This window comes from Pelophylax lessonae (genome assembly GCF_965119305.1).
Source record: "Pelophylax lessonae genome assembly, chromosome: 3".
NCBI lineage: Eukaryota > Metazoa > Chordata > Amphibia > Anura > Ranidae > Pelophylax > Pelophylax lessonae.
The window spans coordinates 103,545,597-103,568,065 of NC_138770.1; the positions used below are offsets into that span (position 1 = coordinate 103,545,597).

General features: G+C 43.5%; 1 protein-coding gene across 1 annotated transcript in view; it reads right to left on the reverse strand.

The window, feature by feature from the left end:
• The window catches only part of LOC309549733 (cytochrome P450 2G1-like), a 101,646-nt gene that overhangs the window by 45,268 nt on the left and 33,909 nt on the right, over nucleotides 1–22,469 (reverse strand). Inside the window, exon 5 of the mRNA XM_082250224.1 lies at nucleotides 9,240–9,400. Coding sequence (XP_082106350.1) covers nucleotides 9,240–9,400 — 161 coding nt within the window. The remainder of the gene's footprint in view (nucleotides 1–9,239; nucleotides 9,401–22,469) is intronic.

Sequence of the window (22,469 nt, forward strand, 5' to 3'; positions counted from 1 at the left end):
AATTCCTCCCGAGTACTCCTACCCAAAGATACCCCCAAAAAAGATGCCGTGTCTGCAGCAAGCGCGGATTAAGGTGTGACACCCGTAATTATTGTCCCGACTGTCCTGACCGACCTGGTCTTTGCCATGGTGACTTTTTCCGTCGCTACCACACACTAGTGGATTATTAGCATAGGGTAAAGCACGGCACAGTTTAGGGCACATTTACACAGGATCTCAAAAGATGTTCGATGGCTATCATCATTTTGAGAGACCCTAACCTGGAACCTGGAACTTTAACGTTGAAGAAAAAAAAAAGTGTAAAAAAAAATCCATTAACACATAAAATAAAAATTACAAAAAAAACCATAAAATAAAAAAGCCAAAAATAGTTGTCGTCTAAGTTATTTTTATGTTTTACTACTCTTCCTACTGTACTTTTACTGTACTTTGTTTGCTTTTCATTCTTTTGTTAACCTGTTTCTCTTGCAGGTACTCGTCGGCTGCCACACTGATTTTATATATTCTGACACAAACAGCGTTTGCGCTCAGCATATATGGATACCTCTGATGTCAGCGCTGTGGTAGGTTGATTTCCCCACTGCAGTTAAAATACCTTTAGGTATACGTGGAATATTGTCATGTATACCCGCCATTAAATAAGTGGGTTTGGATGTTTTGGCGGTTAATGGTGTGTATACTACACAATTTTCCTGTGGTAATTTCTGTTAGGTTCTCTTTTTTTTCGTCAGCCCACAGGCTGCATTAAAAAAAAAAAAAAACCTACACTATATGCCAAACAAGGACCAGCAATGTACTGGTACGTTGCTGGACTTTGAATAGTTATACCAGGATGATGCCTTCAGATTTAGGCATCATCTTGGTATCATTTTTTACAGCCAGCGGTCGGCTTACATGTAAAAGCAATCCTAGTGGATAATTGGCCTCTAGACTGCGTTTACATGCAGTGGGAGGGGACTACCCCCCCCCTCCAGCCGCCTTCTGTGGTTTTTCTCGGGGCTCTCTTGTCCCACTGGTTAACCCGAGAGTGCAGTCAGTGGTTCAGTTATCTAACCATAGAGTTGATTGGAGATGAGAATGGCTCCAATCTTCTCTATGGCCTAAGATACCAGAAGCTACAAGCATTTTATGACTTCTGTTTCGCCAGAAATAATCAGCGTCATTGGGGAAATTGGGAAAGCATTTTATCACACCAATTTTGGTGTGCTCAGATGCGTTAAGGTCAGAGGAGAGATCTAGAGTCTAAAAGACCCCAATTTTTTAAAAAAGAGTACCTGTCACTACAGATTGCCATCATTTGGGGATATTTAAATTCACTGTGATAACAATAAAAAGGATTAAAAAAAAAAAAAATGAAAGGAAAGGTGTCCAAATAACATAAAAAAGCACAAAAAAAATAAAATCAAGCCCCCTGTCCCCCTGTGCTTGCGCACAAATGCGCATGCAAACGTTGGTCTAGTGTCATATGTAAACCGCAATTGCACCATGCATGTGAGGTTTCGCCGCGAACGCAAGGTCGAGGGCAGTAGAGCTCTTCTGTAAGTCCAAAGTGGTAACTTGTAAAGACTTTTAAAAGCTTTTAAAACTGTACGTAGTTTGTTGCCGCTGCACAGGCGTGCACAATTTTTAAAGCATGTCATGTTTGGTATCTATGCACTCGGTATAAGATGATCTTTTACATTTTACCAAACAATTAGGAATTATATAGTGAATTTCTGCATTAAATATACATTATTTTTTTCCGCAAAAATTGCGTTTGGAAAATCTGTGCGCAAATACCGTGTGACAAAAAATTGCAACATCCACCATTTTTTTCTGTAGGGCCTTTGCTTTAAAAATATATATAATGTTTGGGGGTTCAAAGTAATTTTCTAGTAAAAAAAAATATTTTTTCATGTAAACAAAAAGTCACAGAAAAGGCTTGGTCTTCAAGTGGTTAGAAGAGTGGGTGATGTGTGGCTAAGATTGAGCATAAAATGCCAGAACAGTTAAAACACCCCCCAAATGACCCCTTTTTGAAAGTAGACACCCAAAGCTATTTGCTGAGAGGCATATTGAGTCCATGGAGTATTTTATATTTTTCCCTAAGTTTCAGGAAAATGACAATTTGTTTTGTTTTTTTTTTTTACACAAAGTTGTCAGTAAATTATATATTATTCACACATACATTCTGCTGCTTCTCCTGAGTATAGGGATACTCCATGTGTGAGACTTTTTGGCAGTCTAGCCGCGTACAGGACCCCGAAAACCAATCACCACCTTCAGGCTTTCTAAGGGCGTAAATTGTTGATTTCTCTCCTTACTACCTATCACAGTTTTGAAGGCCATGAAATGCCAAGATAGCACAACCCCCCCCCCCCCCAAATGACCCCATTTTGCAAAGTAGACACTCCAAGCTATTTGCTGAGAGGCATGGCAAGTATTTTGCAGCTCTCATTAAATTTGAAAAATTAAGAAAAAAAAAGAAAAATGCATTTTTTTTCATCTTTTTTCAATTTCCAAAACTTTGTGACAAAAAGTGAGACGTGCAAAACACTCAACATGCCTCTCAACAAATTTCATGGCCTTCAAAACTGTGATAGGTAGTAAGGAGTGAAATCAACAATTTACGCACTTGGTAAGCCTGAAAGTGGCAATTGGTTTTTGGGGTCCTGTACGCGGCTAGACTGCAAAAAAGTCTCACACATGGGGTATCCCCATACTCAGGAGAAGCAGCAGAATGTATTTTGGGGTGTCATTTCACATATACCCATGGCATGTGTGAGCTATATATCATTTAGTGGCAACTTTGTGTAAAAAAACAAAAAAAAATAATAATTTTCCCGGAACTTGTGGCAAAATATAAAATATTTCATAGACTCACCATGCCTCTCAGCAAATAGCTTGGAGTGTCTACTTTGCAAAATTGGGTCATTTTGGGGGGGTTTTGTGCTATCTTGAAATTTTAGGGCCTCCGAAACTGTGAAAGGTAGTGCGGAGGTGAACTGCACAATTTACGCCATTAGAAAACCTAAAAGTGGTGATTGGTTTTCGGGGTCCCGTACACAGCTAGGCTCCCAAAAAGTCTCACACATGTGGTATCCCTGTACTCAGGAGAAGCAGCAGAATGTATTTTGGGGTGTCATTCCACATATACCCATGTCATGTGTGAGCTATTTATGTTTTAGTGACAACTTTGTGTTAAAAGAAATAAAAATAAACAAAAAATGTAATTTTCCCAAAACTTGTGGCAAAATATAAAATATTCCATGGACTCACCAGGCCTCTCAGTAAATAGCTTGGGGTGTCTACTTTCCAAAATGGGGTCATTTGGGAGGGTTTTGTGCTATCTTGACATTTCAGGGCCTCCGAAACCGTGATAGGCAGTGAAAAAGTGCAATGAGAAATTTACGCCCTTTTAAATTCTGAAGGTGGTGATTGGCTATCGGGCTCCCGTACACAGCTAGGCTCCCAAAAAGTCTCACACATGTGGTATCCCTGTACTCAGGAGAAGCAGCAAAATATTTTTTGGGGTGCAATTGCACATATGCCCATGGCATGCGTGAGCAATATATCATTTCAATGACAACTTTTTGTAAAAAAAAAATATTTTTTTTTGTCATTTTTCAAACACCTGTGACATAAAAATTTAATATTCAATGAGCTCAACATGCCTCTCACTACATTTATTAGGATTTCTACTTTCCAAAAAGTGGTAATTTGGGGGGTTTTTGTACTGCCCTGCCATTTTAGCACTTCAAGAATTGAGATAGGCAGTCAGAAATTAAAGCTACGTAAATTCCAGTATTTACACCATAGTTTGTAGACGCTATAACTTTTGCGCAAACCAGAAAAAATAAGCTCATTGAGAATTTTTTTGTCAAAGACATGTAGCTTAATACATTTTGGCCTAAATATATGACAAAAATTGAATATATTGGATATTTTTTAACTGTCAAAGTAGAAAATGTCAATTTTTGGCAAAATATTTTTAACTTTTTTATTAATATCGCAAAAAATAAAAAGTGCAGAGGTGATAAAATACCACCAAAACAAAGCTCTGTTTGTGGGAAAAAAACAATGTAAATTTTGTTTAGGTACAGCATTGCATGGCCGCGCAATTGTCAGTTAAAGTCGCGCAGTGCCAAGTTGAAAAAAGTGGCCAGGACGTTAAGCAGGAAAATCCTCCAAACCTAAAGTGGTTATGAACTTTTTTTCATTCAACCAGCCTGTTGAATAAAAAAAAATGACCTGATTCCCCCATTCCACACAATCGAGGTGGATGGGGGAATCACTCCCGTTGTGTAACCATGTTCTGACGGTAGGGAGACTTCCAAGGCATCAGAATACAATGATCAATGCTGCCGGCTATAGTCGGCAGTACTGATCATTTGGGAAAAACCTGACAGGCCAGTTGTACACAAGTTGGTCGATAGACTGGCTTGTGTACAACCAGCTTGCTCATACATGGATCAAAATTCATCCAGTCTCTGCTGAACCAGCCAAACTTTGATCCATGTTTGGCTGCCCTGCGTGTACCCAGCCTAAGATGGTAAGAATGTTTACCTTATTACTAGTACAGTTTGTGAAAAGATAGCATTGATCCTGTTACAGGCTAGCCACCTGACAGTCCTGCAGCCATAGGGCCACTATGTCTGATATGTTTGGCTGAATGATGAATTATATTAATGTATTAAAAACTTAAAAACAAACCCTCTTCTATCTACACCCTCAACTACCCACCTCTCTTAAAAAAATATCTCATGAATTGGATAACTGGAGGGGTCTGCCGCTTTCACTATTGGGGAGATGTCACCTTGTAAAAATGATCAGCTTTGCCCATATACTCTACCCACTACAAACCATTCCACTGCTTATAAAACAAAGATATCCAGATTCTAAACAAACACATCGCAAAATTTATCTGGCAGGGAAAAAAAATGAATAGCTATAAAAAAGCTATATCTCCCCAGGAGCGAAGGATGGTATCAGCCTTCCAAATATTAGGATATATAATCTGTCATGACTGATTAGAATAGGTCTGGACTGGATCTCACAGGCCTCCCATTACTCAAACTATTCTTTTGAATCATAGCTGGCTCTTTCTTATTCCCTGACAGCTCTCCTACATTGCAAGTGGAAAGCTGTAAATCCAGAGTTACAACATAATCTCCTTCTAAGGGACACGGCCTGGAGGGAGGTGAGAAAAACATCTGAAGCTCTCCCCCTTCATTTCTAGACATCTGCCAATCCAAGGTAACCCTGGCTTCCTTCCAGGGTAGGAGCACAAAACCTTTGCAATATGGCAGCAAAAGGGCCTAACTAAACTTGCAGATTTATGCGACTTGGACACTGGCACCCCCCATAACTTCCAGAATATAATAAGGCAATTTGATCTTCCTACCTCTCATGCCTTTTACCTAGGTCAATGCACCAGCTTCATCCACTCTGCATGCAGAGAAAGCGGTAAAAGATTCAGAGAAACGATAACTGATCATCTGCTCCAAGCAAGAACATATAGCATATCTTATAATTTACAAACCCCTCATCTGTAAAATCACTCCAACCATCGCCACCTCTTCAACTGCGAATTGGGGCAAGGTATTCCCAGATACAGATATTGTAAACAAAAAACTACTCGGCTACAAGAAAACTCTACAAATAACACCTAACGAAATCTGGAGAGAAACTCAACTAAAAATTGTACACCGCGCCCACATACCCTTCTTAATAAATAAGGACCCTCAATCTGGTGTCTGTCCATTGTGCCAGCAACTGAGACCCACCTTAACACATCAATTTTTGTCATGTACCTTCATTTCAGCCTTCTGGGAGTAAGTTCTAACTTTTATCTTTAGGATAACCCTTCTCCAACTCCCGAAAGACCCTCTTCTGCTAATATTCGGCTATTGGGACAAGCAAATTCAGACTGCGTCCCACAGGAATAGCATCCGACATTAGGACTGGATCCTGCCATGACTCCTGATAGCTCAGAGAGCTATCCTAGCAAACTGGATCTTACTGTTATGCCCTAACATCACGCAAATTAAACAGGAACTCCTTAGATTACTTCACAAGGACCAACTTAACACCGACTTCAATTATTTTACCTCAAAGAATCGATTATTTTCCAAATGGCGGCCCACCTTTGACCACACACCATAGCCAAGAAATCTCTACTTCAACCCAAAGTGGCACATTCTCTCTCCCCCCCCCCTCTCTCCCCCCCCCCCCATCCCCATTAGTTTGGTTTTCCAACCTGTGAGATTCATCCAGTTACCTGTTTGACATCCTTATCTGTTATTTGTTCACTGGTTAGATATGTCTTAATACACCCTTCTACTTTTTCACTCCCCCTTCCCCCCTAGACATGGTAGTCTGGGCTCTATACCTACTTTTTTAGTGTCTACTATTATTAGTTTGCCCCCCATCTACTAGAACACAATGTAACATGTATGGTATTCAAATTGTAAAACAATCTTCAGTCAATTTCATGTATTGTAAACTTCTTTTTTTCATTAATAAAATCTACTAAAAAAAAAAAGAAAAGAAAAAAGAAAAGAAAAAAAAACGTTATTAACGCAGATCAAATAAATAATGCACCCCTGCATTTTCCTCATATGCTGGTTTGATACTATTGCTGGGAACTTTATGGCTTTGGCCCTGAGACTCAAAATAAAAGGTTTAATTACGTGGTCTCCAGGATATTGGAAGTTTCCTTTGGTTCAAATAATGATTGACTGACAGGAGTAGTGACATCAACGTCTCTTTATTTGCTATTCAGTGGCCAGAGTGGCAAGTGGAAAGGACAGAGAAGGAAGGCGATGGTTATGTTGCTGTCTCCATATCCTCTCTATGGCCACTAAGGACATGTATAGCCAGAGGGAGGGGGAGAACTCCTAACTGTTGCCGGACAGGAGGCATGGAGTATAGGAAAGGAAGGGGAAGACTGAACTCCTATTTTTGAAATTGCCTGTATATTTTTTCGAATTCCCATTTGTCACCCACATAACAGTTGTAACACTTGCTTTTTGTAGCCCATTTATTGTCAGCATTGCTGACCAGTTGACACCACCCTAAATTGGACAGATTAAATTAAAAAAGAACTGTAAATAATATTAAACCAGTTTTATGTCTACTGAGGGCCACAGCTTTTCAACAACAGAAAAGGGAAGAGAACACATTGGTATTTAACATGATAGAAACAATATGACTCAACATTTTATCCCAGAAAATGTGTTACCTACATTAACAAACCATATGTTCAATTATTATTGATGCAAATGTTTTTAAAATGAATAACCTACCTATGTAATAATTTATATTGAGCTTTAAGGTAATCCTGTCATTAAAAGTGAAGGCTGTAATTACTGACCTCTTTATGAAAATGCTGGCTTCCTGGCTTTCATGCTGACTCTGGGTTTGATCTGCTGCCCTAGAGTAAGTGTGCAGATGAGTACTTCCAACTCTAATTTAAACACTTATTCCTGTGTAGGGACGCAGCACCGGAGAGAGAGAGAGCCCTGTGAGAGGCCAGGAAGATCACTGCTGGACACTGACGCTACAATATAGTGCCTGGTGATCTTTGGGAAACCGCAAGTATACACATGACTGTACACAGCATACATCTGTCACTAGGATCTGGATATTGTCTACCCCCTTGTGGATTACAAATATCACTTAAATAAGTGATTAAGAGCTCCAACTGCCGGCGAAGAACAGCAAGTCCTTGCTAGCATAGTGACTATATTGGTTAATCCTAAAGGGGGCCCCCTAGCTTTAGAGTGTCTATGCCAGTTATTTAGACTGAGTCTTTTTAGATAAGAAGAAGTAACAGTTATTGGCTGAGGATATTAAGTCCATGTTATTGATGAGGAATAGCATAATATTACATTGCAGTCACTCTCACTTACTATAAATAGATATATATACTTCAATATATAATGCTACGTGTTTAAACTGAATTGGTGTTGTCTCTCAGGTCTCACGTGTGTTATTGGGAATTGGGAGACTAAGAGCCCATTCAGACAGGGGCGACACGACTTGCTGGGGCGACCTGTGAAGTCACGGTGCACAGCGTGCACCGCGACCTCGGCACGACTTGCACAGACTTCATATAATTGAAGTCAATGCAAGTCGCCTCCAGGTCGCCCCAAAGTAGTACAGGACCCTTTTTCTAAGTCGGAGCGACTTGTGTCGCTCCTATTAGAACGGGTCCTGTGCTAATCAATGGCAGCCGACCGACCGCGACTTGCCAGGCGACCAAGTCGCCTGACAAGTCGCGCTAGTGGGAATGGACCCTTACAACCCATTTCTTGATTGCATATTCTGGTGTGTTATTCTTGTACTTGTTGCATGTAAACTGTTCCAGTAAATAGTTACACTGGTATCTAAGTGTTAAGAGTATTACTGACCAAAAATGTCTGAACCTGTAGTGCCCAGAGGGTCGGAGGTTTCTCAGGGTCCAGGGAGTGCATAGGAGGTGTGCTATTACCAAGCAACCCCCAAGGGGGTCGTGCTACATTTGTATATCACTTCCTGTCTTTGGGTTGTTGCATTGAAACCCCAGAAGTGAAGGGAGAGAGAGTTTGAGACCACATGTTCTGTCCATGGCAGAACTGATGCTGAATCCAGGCCAGAAGCAGGGATTGTTAGGCAAATGTCTTTATCTTTAATAGTTTAGCATTGTTGCCATAGCATAAACACATACATGGACCACCTTAATGTAACTTACACTAAGTGCCGGTTCACATTGGTGCGATGCGGGAACCCTGCAAATCCACTATGGGTTCCTGCATCGCACCCAACTTGCAGGCAGTTCACACTGCCATATGCGAACTGCAGAGAGTGTCAATACAAAGGTAATGACACCTTCTGATTAGTTTGCATATCGCAGTGCGAACTGTCAGTTCGGACTGGAATCGGATTGCATAGGTGTGAACACACATGCGATCCGATTCTGGTGCGGACCAAAAAAAAAGGATTCTGTGCAACTTTGGTCCGAATGTGATGCAAATTCAGCCATGCAATGTGCATGGCTGAATTTGCATCGAGCAGACATTGCATGTGATTTTCATAGCAGTGTGGTGTGAATCACATGCGATGTCTGACATCACATATGTGTGAAATGGCACTAATGGTTTGAATGGGCCCTAACCAAGCACTAATACCAGGAGGTCAGGATGACCTCATTTTCACAATGCCACCTATTTCTTTTTTGATAAGCGTACTTTATGCCAATGATGTTAAAAAGCACTGACCAATCCTAGTGGACTCCGGATGAAAGTAAACAGATTGTTAATGACAGAGACAAATTTCAGGAAGGTTTCATCCTCGTAGCCCCAGCGCCGGCCGAACATCACCAAGTTTATCACATTGTTAACTGCACGTCCAAGATTTGTCAACGGATTGAACACTTCACCTAGAGATGCAGGAAAGAGAGGTCAAGAGCAAAAAGGTCCAAATAAAATTTTCACTTATATTCATAAACATATTTAACATCACAATCACAATAAAGCCTGGAAAAGGTTAACCTAGAATAAACATGATATTTTAGCTATACAGCATGGAGGAGAGGCCAAATGTCTGTCTGATCTGTCTGTCTGGTTTGTGTGCCTGCTCAACAGGAATTTTATAGATCTTTTGCATTCTTCGCTGAACACCAGCCAGTGCATTTGGCTTCACACTTTAGCATAAACTAAGTGTAAAGTCCCACCTAGACTCTGAAACAAATTTCTATATTCTAATCTTCAAAAATTGTGAAAAGTCGATTATCAAACAAGTTCCAGCTCGTGCAGTGCACACTCAGAAAACTTTCTGCAAAAGCCTGTTTGTTCAGAGAAAAGATGTTAGACTCCAAATGTGCCAGCTTTATGGTAAAATATAATAAAACTTATAGTTCATGAGCAGTGCCATGCCAAGCTGACCAAGATTTCCCATAGACGCCAATATTAACTTCTTCCGATCCGCGCTATAGCCGAAAGACGGCTACAGCGCGGACTCGAATTTCCAGGAGGCCGTCTTTAAATGGCCTCCCAGAAACAGGCTCCCCGCGCGCTCCCGCGAGCGCGCATCAGGGAAAATCTGTGTCGGCCGTGTCCCTTGGACACAGCCAATCACAGATCGTGGTAAATGGCCAATCACAGCAGCCATTTACCACGTGATCGGCCCATGCAATGAGAGATGATCTCATATGTAAACATATGAGATCATCTCTCATCGCCAGCTCTCCTTCCTCACTCAGAGACTGCAGTGTGAGGAAGGAGCAGAGCCGATCAGCCGTTCAGGGACACAGACAAATGTAATCAGGGCACTGATCACCAGTGCCCTGATTACAACAGAGGTAAATAAAATACAATGTGCCCACCATCAGTGCCCACAGTGCCCTCCATCAGTGCCCCCCATCAGTGCCCACAATCAGTGCCCATAGTGCTGCCAGTCAGTGCCCATCAGTGCCTGCTCATCTAGGCACTGATGAGCACTGACTGGCAGCACTATGGGCACTGAATGTGGGCACTGATGGTGCTGCCCATCAGTGCTCATCAGTGCCGCCCATCAGTGCTCATCAGTGCCACCCATCAGTGTCCATCAGTGCCACCCATCAGTGTCCAGCAGTGCCGCCTCTCAGTGCCCATCAGTGCCGCCCGTCAGTGCCGCCTCTCAGTGCCCAGCAGTGCCACCTCTCAGTGCCCAGCAGTGCCACCTATCAGTGCTCATCAGTGCCTCCTATCAGTGCTCATCAGTGCGGCATATTTGTACCTCCTCATCAGTGCCACCTCATCAGTGCCCATAAGTGCCACCTCATCAGTGCCCATAAGTGCCACCTCATCAGTGCCCATCAGTGCAGCCTATCAGTGCCCATCATTGCCACCTCATCAGCGCACATCAGTGAAGGAGAAAAATGTATTTATTTTCAAAATTTACTGACAGAAAATAAGAAAAACTTTTTTTTTTCAAAATTTTCTGTCTTTTTTCTTTTTTGTAAGAAATAAAAAAACCCAGAGATGATTAAATACCAACAAAAGAAAGCTCTATTTGTGTGAAAAAAATGATAAAAATTTCATATGGGTACAGTGTAGCATGACCGCGCAATTGTCATTCAAAGTGTGAGAGCACTGAAAGCTGAAAATTGGCCTGGATAGGAAGGGAGTGAAAGTGCCCGGTAGGCAAATGTTTAAAGACAGGGAGCAGTGCCATGCCAAGCTGACCAATATTCCCCATAGACGCCAGTGTTAAAGAGGGTGAGCAGTGCCATGTCATTCTGACTACATTTTCCCATAGACGCCAATGTTAAAGATGGGGATCAGCTCCATGCCAAGCTGACCAATATTTTTCATAGATGCCATAGAGCACTGAAAGCTGAAAATTGGTCTAGGTAGGAAGGGGGTGAAACTGCCCTGTATTTAACCCTATGACAGATAAAAGAAATAAAACAGCATGGGGCCCCCCAAAATCTATACTAGACCCTTTGGGTCTGATATAGTTTTTAAGGGGAACTCCACGCCAAGATTAAAAAAGAAAAAAAATGGCGTAAGGTCCCCCCCAAAATCCATACCAGACCCTTATCCAAGCATGCAGCCTGGCCTCCCCCCTCCTGAACCATACCAGGCTGCTTGCCCTCAACATGGGGAGGGTGCTTTGGGGTGCCCCCCAAAGCACCATGTGCCCATGTTGATGAAGACAAGGGCCTCTTCCCGACACCCTGGGCTGTGGTTGTGGGGGTCTGTGGGTGAGGGGGTTATCAGAATATGGAAGCCCCCTTTAACAAGGGCGCCCCAGGTCCATGTTTAGGGCAAGTGGCCTGGTATTGTTCGGGGGGGGGGGGGGGCTGCCAGGCTGCATGCTCGGATAAGGGTCTGGTATGGATTTGGGGGGGGGGGCTCATGACGTTTTTTTTTTTTTTTTAATTTTGGCGTGGGGTTACCCTTAAAATCCATACCAGACCTGAAGGGCCTGGTATGAACTGGGGGGGGGGGGGGGGGATATTCAGATTCCTTATTCATAATTGGACACAGTTACAATTGGACGAGTTGGACATAATTGGACAAGTGTTTGAAGATTTAGATCCTACCTGTGCTATTTTGGTAAGATGTAATGGCTGGCCTTTTTCTTCCAATATAAAATGAATAAGATGATTTTTGATTGCACTAAAGTGGGGGTTGGCAACCCGTGGATTGTGATATACCAGTCAGTTGCAGGCAGGAGATGGGTAGTTTGTGTTCCTTCCTTGCCGACCCTGGACTGCTCCTCCCATAAATGCAGAGTGGTGCAGGAAAGCCTGCAGCACTGCAAGAAGGGGGTGATCAAGCATACACCCACGGGGGGTCCCAGGCAGCAGAAAGAAGGGGTAATTGTGACTGCCTCTGTCGGTGACTTGTGTAGGCCATTTCCTCCCAACCAAATCCTCCCCACCCCCGTTTTATTTGGGGTGGGTTGCTCACTCGCTGGTGGACAGACTTTTGCTTGTGGTGTGTCCCTCACCCCACTCCCATCCACACATTTTTATCTAACAAGATAAAAGGTTTCCCAATAAGCAGAATCAGGAAGTCCTTTCACAAGAACAACCAAAAAAACAACCAAAAAACCTAGCCATATGAAAAAGGAGGTACAAAGGTGCAAAGACTTTTGGGAAGAAGAAATGAAAGCAGGGGTTGTTCTTCAACCCTTTTGACTCAATCTCCAAATCACATTAATGCCCCAGATGGGGCTGAAGGAAATTTTTTTCAGATGGGTATAGTGATGTCCCAACCTGTTTTTCATAAATATTTAACGGCTCTTATTTGCAAATCAAGATGAAGGTCATTGGGGAAGTTTTGACTTATTATTAGTCTGAATAAAACTAAAAAAGGTGGTAAAGTACAGACAATTTTGGATGCAGATTATATAATGCATACACCATCAGAAGTTTTCACCCCCCCCCCCCCCCAAGAAACCTGAATAACTATGCTAGACATCAAAAAATCCAATCTACGTGTCTCCATGTGACAATAACACTCTCAGCCCCACTGCTGCAACCATAATTTGATGTCTTATACACATAACCTTAACCTGTAAAATGATTTTCCAGCTCATTAGACAACAATTTGAGCACCATTAAATTTATATTGATCGCTGGGGCAGGCCAACTGAGCAGGTAACCCTTTACACGCCCCTTCTAATAAGAGCATTTAGTCCCGGTTCACACTGAGGCGACCTGTGAGGCGACCTGGTCGCCTCACAGGTCGCCTCCCATAGGGAAGCTGCGGACCCGTTCTAATAGGAGCGACACAAGTCGCTCCGACTTAGAAAAAGGGTCCGGAGCTTCTTTGGGGCGACCAGGAGGCGACCGCCATAGACTTCAATGTTATGAAGTCCGTGGCGGCCGCTCCGAGGTCGCCACGTATGTGAACGGGCACTTAGAGATTCAGCATAATGATTTTTAAATATAATTTATTAAAAAGAAGAGAAAAAATACTATGAAAGAAAATATTGATGGAAAAAGGTATTAAATCAGAGAAAACCAACAGTAAAATAAGGTATTCAAAGTGAAAACTAAGTAATCCAGCCATGCTTCCTGGTTCCCAAAGAGGGTATTACAGAATTAACACATTCAGTCAAAGTGTCTGAGGAGTGTGTTGTAAGGTAAGCTGGAACATTTTAGAATGCTCAGTAGACAAGCCCTCAATGGCCACTATCATGAATACATCTATATTTCCACAATCCAACATGCAAGATGTAGTTTTAGGTTGCTCTGTGAGACAGGCTTCATTAGGAGTCTTTTGCAGACCCTGCTAGAGGACCTTTTATAACAAAGTGATTTCTATCTACTTTCCATCAACTTTCTTTGCTGTGTCAAATGTGGGATTGTTTTCCTCCAAAGGTTTCTGTCAAGGTCTTACCTTGCCCTCTTGTTGGCAGCCATCTTGGACATGTGCAGACTGCTTATAAACTCAGATTGCAACATCACTTGCCTGCTGCCTGGGTGAAGAGTTGCAGTCCTTGCCCTTGTGGTTGTGCTCCAAGGTGCAACTCTGCTAGCAGTCTTCGGTTCTCCGTGTTCTCCGTGTATGACTTGGCTTGGCTGACGACTCTCCTGGCTATCGACCCCTCATCGGCAGATGACCCCGCATTGGCAGACTACCCACTTCTGGAATCAACCCTGGCTTAGATGACTACCCGCTTCTGGACTTGACCCCGGCTTGTTCCTGATCTCGCTTCCTCACTCTTGCTGTGTGTTTGTTGTTTGCTTCAATAAACTGCTTTATTTTACCTGCATTCCTGTTTGGTCTGGTTTCCTTGCATCCTGACAGTACCCAAGGGCCATGAATCCTGATGATGCAGGTATTCCTATGCTCCCCATGCTGGTTACCAGGCTCGATCAACAGGATCACCTTTTGGGTCATTTCGCTTAGGCGTTGCAGACGTTGATTTCATGCATAGCGCACCTTTCTCCTGGTGCTGCTAGGCCGATAGTTCCTTCTGTTGTTGCTCCTGCCTCTGTTTCCGCTCCTGCAGTTGCAGCTGGAGTCACTGTTACCAGAGGGATGACAGGTTCAGCCCCTCCTTCTGCAGCACTATGGGGGTGAACCGAGTCAGTGTCTTGGCTTCCTAAACCAAGTGGCCATTTATTATGAGATGGTTCCTCAGGCGTTTCCTTCTGATAGGTCCAAGGTGGGCTTCCTAATCTCGTTGCTCTCAGACAAGGCCTTGGGCTAAGCGAATCCCTTATGGGAGAATGATAATCCTGTGATAGTCAATTACCCGAGTTTTGTTGCCTCCTTTTGTAGGGTATTTGATGTGCCTGCTTGCTCTGCCTCTGCTGCAAAGCAGCTCCTGTCCATTCCACAGGGTATATGAACCGTTGCCGAGTATACCCTTGAATTTCGTATCCTGGCAGCAGAGATGGGCTGAAATAATGAGGCTCTGGTGGCTGTCTTCTCTCATGGCTGTCTTCTCTCAAAGCCACGATTGATGATGGCAACTCTCGAGCGGAATGTAAGCATTCCGATCGGTTGCCTTGAAATAATTGCACATCATGTGCAATCATTTCAAGGCAACCGATCAGAATACTTACATTCCGCTCGAGTGTTGCCATCATCGATCATGGCTTTGCAATATTCCAAGGGGACAATTTGTCAGGCTATGGTGCAACTGTACCTCGGAGTGTGATTTTTTATCACAGTCGGAGGTACTGGTTGATCGTTTTGTAAAAAAGGGTTACTGTAAGAACACATTGACCAGGGAGGTGGCCAAAGTGAAACAGCTGGACATGAGTATATTGGTAGCCCCTAAACCCGTTGTTAATCAACCAGTTGAGGATAATCAGTTTATTTTTGACTATAATCTTCAATACAAGAAGTTGGAGAAGATAGTTGAAAAGAACTGGTTTATCCTTAAGCAGGATAGGGTTTTGGGCCCTGTGCTTCTGAATAGACCAAAGTTTGTCTATAAAAAGGCCCCTACATTGAGGGACAGGCTAGCCCCGGGTGTAGTTGACCCCCCTGTACAGTCAGAAAATAGATTATTCTCTTTCCTGATGGGTTTTTACGCATGTGGGCGTTTTGTAGCCTGTAGACACTCCAAGGTGAATTACAAGAAACAAAAAGATTTTACTGCATCAGCCACTAACAGAACCTATACTATCAAAGGTTTTATTACATGTGCCACAGTAGGAGTGGTTTACATGTTAGAGTGTGGGTGTGGCTTGCAATACATCGGGAGGACGTCCAGGCCCCTACAGGTTAGATTAAGAGAACATGTGGGGAACATCAAAAAGGGCCTTAAAACACACAGTGTATCACGTCACTTCCGGGATGTCCATAATCGTGACCCAAGGAGCCTCAAGTTTTCGGGCATAGAAAATGTTAAACAACTTAGTCGCCGTGAATCATTTTGGATTTATGAGACCAAGGTTTCCGTTCCTAGAGGCCTTAATGTTGAGTTTGATCATAATTGTTTTATTTTGGACCGTTAAGAGGTTTTTTTCTATAAATTTGTTTGTGATATATATTTTTTATTGTGGTATTTTTACAATGATTTTTTTCACTTGCTGTTGTCAATGGATGGCTGGTAGAAGTCCTGGCCCCTCCTCCGTGGTTTTTAGGTAGAAATTCTGTCAGTAATTGATAGTTTATTTTTAAAAACCGGCATTTATTATTATTCTTTAGTACCGGTGCTAATGTATCAGCTGGTTTGGGTTGCACCGAGTTCTATTTTATTTTGAATATTGTTTTGAATAGGATAGGGATTTAATATCTGATCTGGTATTCCCTGTATATTATGTTTGTACCCTGGATATTTGCAGTACTGTCACCTATGTGACAAAGCTTCACTTCCAGGTTGTGGACATTCTTTATTTTGAATCCGGCTGCTATCCCTGTTGTCTCTATGGCAATAGACTTTGCGTTCCGGGGATAGAATTATAAACAGCCGGTGGGCGGTTCCCTGTGAGCCTCTCGCTCTATATGAGCGGCCGTGTCCCTCTCCCTCTCATTTGCTGAGGAAGTCCCGCCCAGGGACGTAACGCATACGGAGTGGGAGGGTCCGGTGACGTCACCCGCCATCCATTGGAAGTATGGTGTATCTTGTATCAGGCGTTCATTAGTGCACTGTGCTCAGTGCTCTTCCAGGTAATTTAATATGTTTATGTAAGCAATAAAATGGTATTTAAGGATTAAGCACTTTGGCAGGACCTTTTTCTTTTATGTCTGAGTGAATCAGCTGTGGAGATTGGAGTCCTTTTGCTATAATGTTCTCGGCTCACATGAGGAAGAGGTCTGCTATCCATTGAGTTTGCCTGGTTATGGATCATCGGTTGCACGAATTGTGTCATCAACATTTTGAGCATTCTGATATCTGGGAAAGTCTTATGCCCTACTAGCCCGTCTGGTAATACAGGGGCTACCATCACTGGTTGCCGGATGCACTAAGCGAAGCATATTTATCTTTGTGTGGGTGATCACTCTTCACACTGGGACTTTCTGTCATTACATTTATGCTATTGAATTGTCAGTTTTGAGCGCTGCACTCTTTACTGTTGTATTGTGGCCTTGATGGGCATTTCTTTAAATCTTGTCTGACTCGCTCTGGAAACGCTCGCACCTAAGGTCCTGTCGGGGGCAGATCTTTGGTGGAATTTCCTCGTCCACAGTTTCCCATAAAGATAAACCGCTAATCACAGTTGTCCTCTCCTGGGCAGCGGATTCGGTGGTTACTCATTGGTAGACTCCGGTGCTGGCAGTTATTATATTGACAGTACGTTTCCGACTGTGAATTCCATACTCTTGCAGCCACGTGTTTCTCCACTAGTTTTTGAGGCAATTGATGGCAGAACCCTGCAACCGGCACAGGTTACCCACGAGACTGTTCCAGTTGATATGGCGATAGGGGCTGTTCACAGGGAGTCAACCTGTTTCCAGGTTATTTCGTCCCCACTCTACTCCATTGTTTTGGGGTGCCCTTGGCTTCAGAAACATAATCCAACCTTTGATTGGCAGTTGGTTGAGATCATCTCTTGGTCTCCACAGTGTGGCGCTGTTTGTATCCACGGGCCTGTTAAGGTACGTTGTACCTCCTCGGATTCAGTGTTACCTACTGAATATCATGAGTATTAAGATGTGTTTGACAAGGTGTGTTCTGGTGCTCTTCCTCCTTATCGTCCGTACGATTGTGCTATAGACTTGCAACCTGGTGCCATTCCACCTTGTGGCAGGGTTTTATCATCTTTCAGTTGCGGAGAATAATACTATGGAGGAGTACGTTGCGGTTGCACTTGCCCGGGGGCACATTCGCAAGTCCACTTCTCCAGAGGGTGCTGGTTTTTTCTTCGTAAAGAAAAAGGGGGGGGGGGGTGAGTTGAGACCTTGCATTGATTATAGGGGCCTCAATAGCATCATGGTCAAGAATGCATACCCGATTCTGTTGATTGCTGGATTGTTCGACCGCCTCAAGGGAACAATGGTCTTTACCAAGCTTGACCTAAGGGCCATGTATAACCTTGTAAGGATCAAGGGGGGCGACGAGTGTAAGACCACGTTTAATATCAGAACCGGTCATTACAAATCTGTGGTTATGCCTTTGGCTTGTGCAATGTGCCCGCTGTCTTCCAGGAGTTCATCAATGATGTCTTTCGTGATATGTTGCAGCAAAGCGTGTTAGTCTATTTGGACGACATCTTGATTTACACGGACTCCATTGAATCACACTACCTGGATGTCAGACGGGTGCTGTAGTGGTTACATGAGAATGGGCTTTTCTGTAAGCTTGAGAAATGTGAATTCCACCTGTCTCGGGTTGCCTTCTTGGGCTACATAATTTCTGCTGAAGGGTTCTCCATGGACCCACAGAAGGTTTTGGCTGTTCTACAATGGCCTCGCCACAGTGGTCTCTGTTCCATTCAGCGTTTCCCTGGGTTTGCCAACTACTATTCACAGGATAAAGAAGTAAGTGTCGGCCAGTAGTAAGTGTCGGAAGTAAGGGGCGGCTCCAGGAAGAAGAAGAAGGGGGGCCATAACTCAGGAAAGGTCAGACAGGTTGTGGTAGTGGGCGACTCAATTATCAAGAGGACAGAGAGGGCAATCTGTAAGAATGATCTCGGTAACCGAACAGTATGTTGTTTCCCGGGCGCCCGCGTTCGGCACATCGCAGATCTGACAGACAGATTATTGTGCAGGGCTGGGGATGACCCAGCGGTCATGTTGCATGTGGGCACTAATGACAAAGTAAAAGGTAGGTGGAGGATCCTAAAGAACGATTTCAGGGACTTAGGTAATAGATTGAGGAAAAGGACCTCCAAGGTGGTTTTCTCTGAAATACTGCCTGTACCTCGAGCCAGACAGGAGAGGCAGAAGGAGATTAGGGAACTTAACAAGTGGCTGAGGAACTGGTGTAGGAAGGAGGGGTTTAGGTTCCTGGAGAACTGGGCTGACTTCTCAGTCGGCTACCGGCTCTTTAGCAAGGATGGGCTGCACCTTAATGGGGACGGTACAGCTCTTTTGGGGAGAAAGATGGCCACCAAGTTGGAGGGGCTTTTAAACTAGGAGACGGGAGGGAGGGCCCAGAAGTAGAATCAGTCAGGAGGGAGCAAAGGACTGAAGGCAGTGGTAGGGTCAGCAGCGACAGTAGGTCCACAACGTCAATTGGCAGGTCTGTGCGGGAAAACCTCAGACCAAACAGGAATAAACATAACCGCCAATCACGCTTAACTTCCGTGAAACTAAGAGGGGTATATGCTAATGCCAGTAGCCTAGCTAATAAAATGGATGAATTGGAAATGTTAGTACATGAGGATGACATAGACCTTGTGGGAATAACAGAGACTTGGTTCGACCCCTCACATGACTGGCTGGCCAGTATCCAGGGGTATTCGGTGTACCGGAAGGACAGGGTAGGAAAAAGAGGGGGAGGGGTATGTCTCTATGTCAAGAACAATATAAAACTGATAGAAAGGAGTGACATTACGGATGGGATGAGCATGGATTTAGAATCTGTGTGGGTTGAACTCCATAGGGAAGGAGAAAAGGGAAAAGTAGTTGTGGGGGTTTGCTATAGGCCACCAAACCAAGGGGAGGAGGTAGAGCTGGAATTTTTAGCACTTTTGGGTAAAGTGGCAAAACTGGGATCAGTCATCATATTGGGGGACTTTAATTATCCCGACATTGACTGGGATGAGGGGACTGCACACTCACAGAAGGCCCATCTATTCACGGAAACCTTACAGGACAACTACATGTCACAGTTGGTGGACTCTCCGACTAGAGAAAACGCAGTCCTGGATCTATTGATCACTAATGAGCCAGACATAATCTCGGAAGTAGGAGTCCAGGACAACCTGGGCTCTAGCGATCACAGGATGATCACATTTAGTGTAAATAACAATATAACACGGCAAGTAGGGAACATAAGAACCCTAAACTTCAGAAGGGCAAACTTTCCAAAATTGTACTCATTGATGGAAAGGGTAAACTGGGACCAAACCCTGGGATCACTGACCACAGAGGAAAAATGGGAAGGCTTTAGGAACATATTAAGCAAATGCATCTTGCAGTGCATTCCTATGGGAAATAAATTTAGAAGAGACAAAGCCAAACCTGGCTGGCTAAACCGTAGCGTCAAAAAACTTATTAGGGGAAAAAAATTGGCCTTCAAGAAATATAAATCAGAGGGCACAGTATCGGCTTTCGAGCAATACAAGGAGGCAAATAAGAAAAGTAAACAAGAAATCAAGATGGCTAAAATCAACTTTGAGAAACAAATAGCGGAGGATAGTAAAAAAAAAACAAAGAAATACTTTTAATATATCAACAGCAAAAAAACTAGGGCAGGGCATATTGCACACATAATTAACGATGATGGGAGGATGGTTACAGAGAACACTGAAAAAGCAACCGTGCTGAATGCTTTTTTCTCGTCAGACTTTACACAGGAAAAGGAGGGGTACACTAACCATGACTGTATGGTTAATAGCTATACACAGGACTTGCCACTATGGCTAACAGAGGGTGAAATCAGGGAAAGGCTGGATAAACTGAACACAAACAAATCACCAGGCCCGGATGGCGTACATCCGAGAGTACTCAAGGAACTCAGTAAGGTTATATCTAGACCACTGTTCCTGATCTTTGCTGACAGTATTAGGACAGGAGATGTACCAGGGGATTGGAGGAAGGCTAACGTGATTCCGATATTCAAAAAGGGGCAGAGGCATGTCCCGGGAAATTATAGGCCTGTCAGTTTGACATCAATAATATGTAAACTTCTGGAGGGGATGATAAGGGATTATATCGTAGAGTATGCTAAAGACAACAACATCATCAGCAGTAATCAGCACGGGTTTACAAATGGGCGTTCTTGTCAAACCAATCTCTTAACATTCTACGAGGAGGTGAGCTGTGAGCTAGATAGGGGCAGACCAGTGGATGTGGTGTACTTGGATTTCGCTAAGGCGTTTGATACAGTTCCCCACAAGCGCTTAATTTATAAAATAAGGTCTGCAGGTATCGACAGCAGGGTTTGCTCTTGGATACGAAACTGGCTAAAAGGCCGTGTCCAAAGGGTGGTAATAAACAGCGCTTACTCAGACTGGTCTGAGGTAGTAAGCGGGGTGCCCCAGGGCTCAGTCCTGGGACCAACCTTGTTCAATTTATTCATAAACAGCATTGAGGACGGGATCAGTAGTTCGTTATCAGTTTTTGCAGATGACACAAAATTGGCCAGGGCAATAACTACACAGCATGAAGCAGATATGACCTGGACAAAATAACGGAGTGGGCAACGACATGGCAAATGAGGTTTAACGTGGAGAAGTGTAAGGTTTTGCACTTGGGGACTAAAAACATAAAAACACAATACACGTTAGGAGGGGAACCCTTGGGGGAATCAAAAATGGAGAAAGATCTGGGAGTCTTGGTTGATGATAGATTAGGCAACAGCATGCAATGTCAAGCGGCAGCTGCCAAAGCCAGCAGAATATTAGCATGCATAAAGAAAGGGATGTATTCCAGAGATAAGACTATAATCCTTCCACTTTATAAAACTCTGGTCCGACCGCATCTGGAGTATTCTGTCCAGTTCTGGTCGCCAGTCCTCAGGAGGGATGTGTTGGAGCTGGAGAGAGTCCAGAGAAGGGCAACTAAACTGATTAGGGGGTTGGAGGACCTTAACTATGAAGAGCGGCTGCAATCGCTCGATTTATTCTCCCTGGAGAAGAGACGTCTGAGGGGGGACATGATAGCAATTTATAAATATCTTAATGGGGATCTCAGCTTAGAAAAAAAACTGTTCATTCAAAGGAATTGCATGAGGACTCGAGGACATACAATGCGATTAGAGGAGAAGCATTTTAACCTCTGGCAACGAGGAGGGTTCTTTACTGTTAGGGCTACAAGATTGTGGAATTCTCTACCACAAGAGGTGGTTTCTGCGGGTAGTATGGTGGCTTTCAAAAGACTCTTAGACTTACATCTCAAGGATCAGGACGTTAAGGGCTATGTGAGATGATTACAGCCACACACACCTACACAGGTTGAACTGGATGGACTATTGTTTTTATTTAACCTCACCTACTATGTAAGTATAGGCCCCAAAAATTAGCCCACATGCGTTCACCTGACAGCAAAGAACGTTGTATTCTGTGGCTGGAGGTACATTAGGCATTCACAGGATACAGAAGTAAGTGTGGGCCGGCCATTACAGGTCCCAAAAATTAGCCCACAGGCGTTCACCTGACAGCAAAGAACTTTGTATTCTGTGGCTGGAGGTACATTAGGCATTCACAGGATAAATAAGTAAGTGTCGCCCATTACAGGCCCCAAAAATTAGCCCACATGTGTACACCTGACAGCAAAGAACTTTGTATTCTGTGGCTGAAGGTACATTAGGCATTCACAGGATAAATAAGTGTCAGCCATTAAAGGCCCCAAAAATTAGGCATTCAACGGATATAAAAGGACTTTTATGCCACTGTATTTACCTAAAACAGGGACCATGAATAGTTATGGGTGGTGGCGGATATT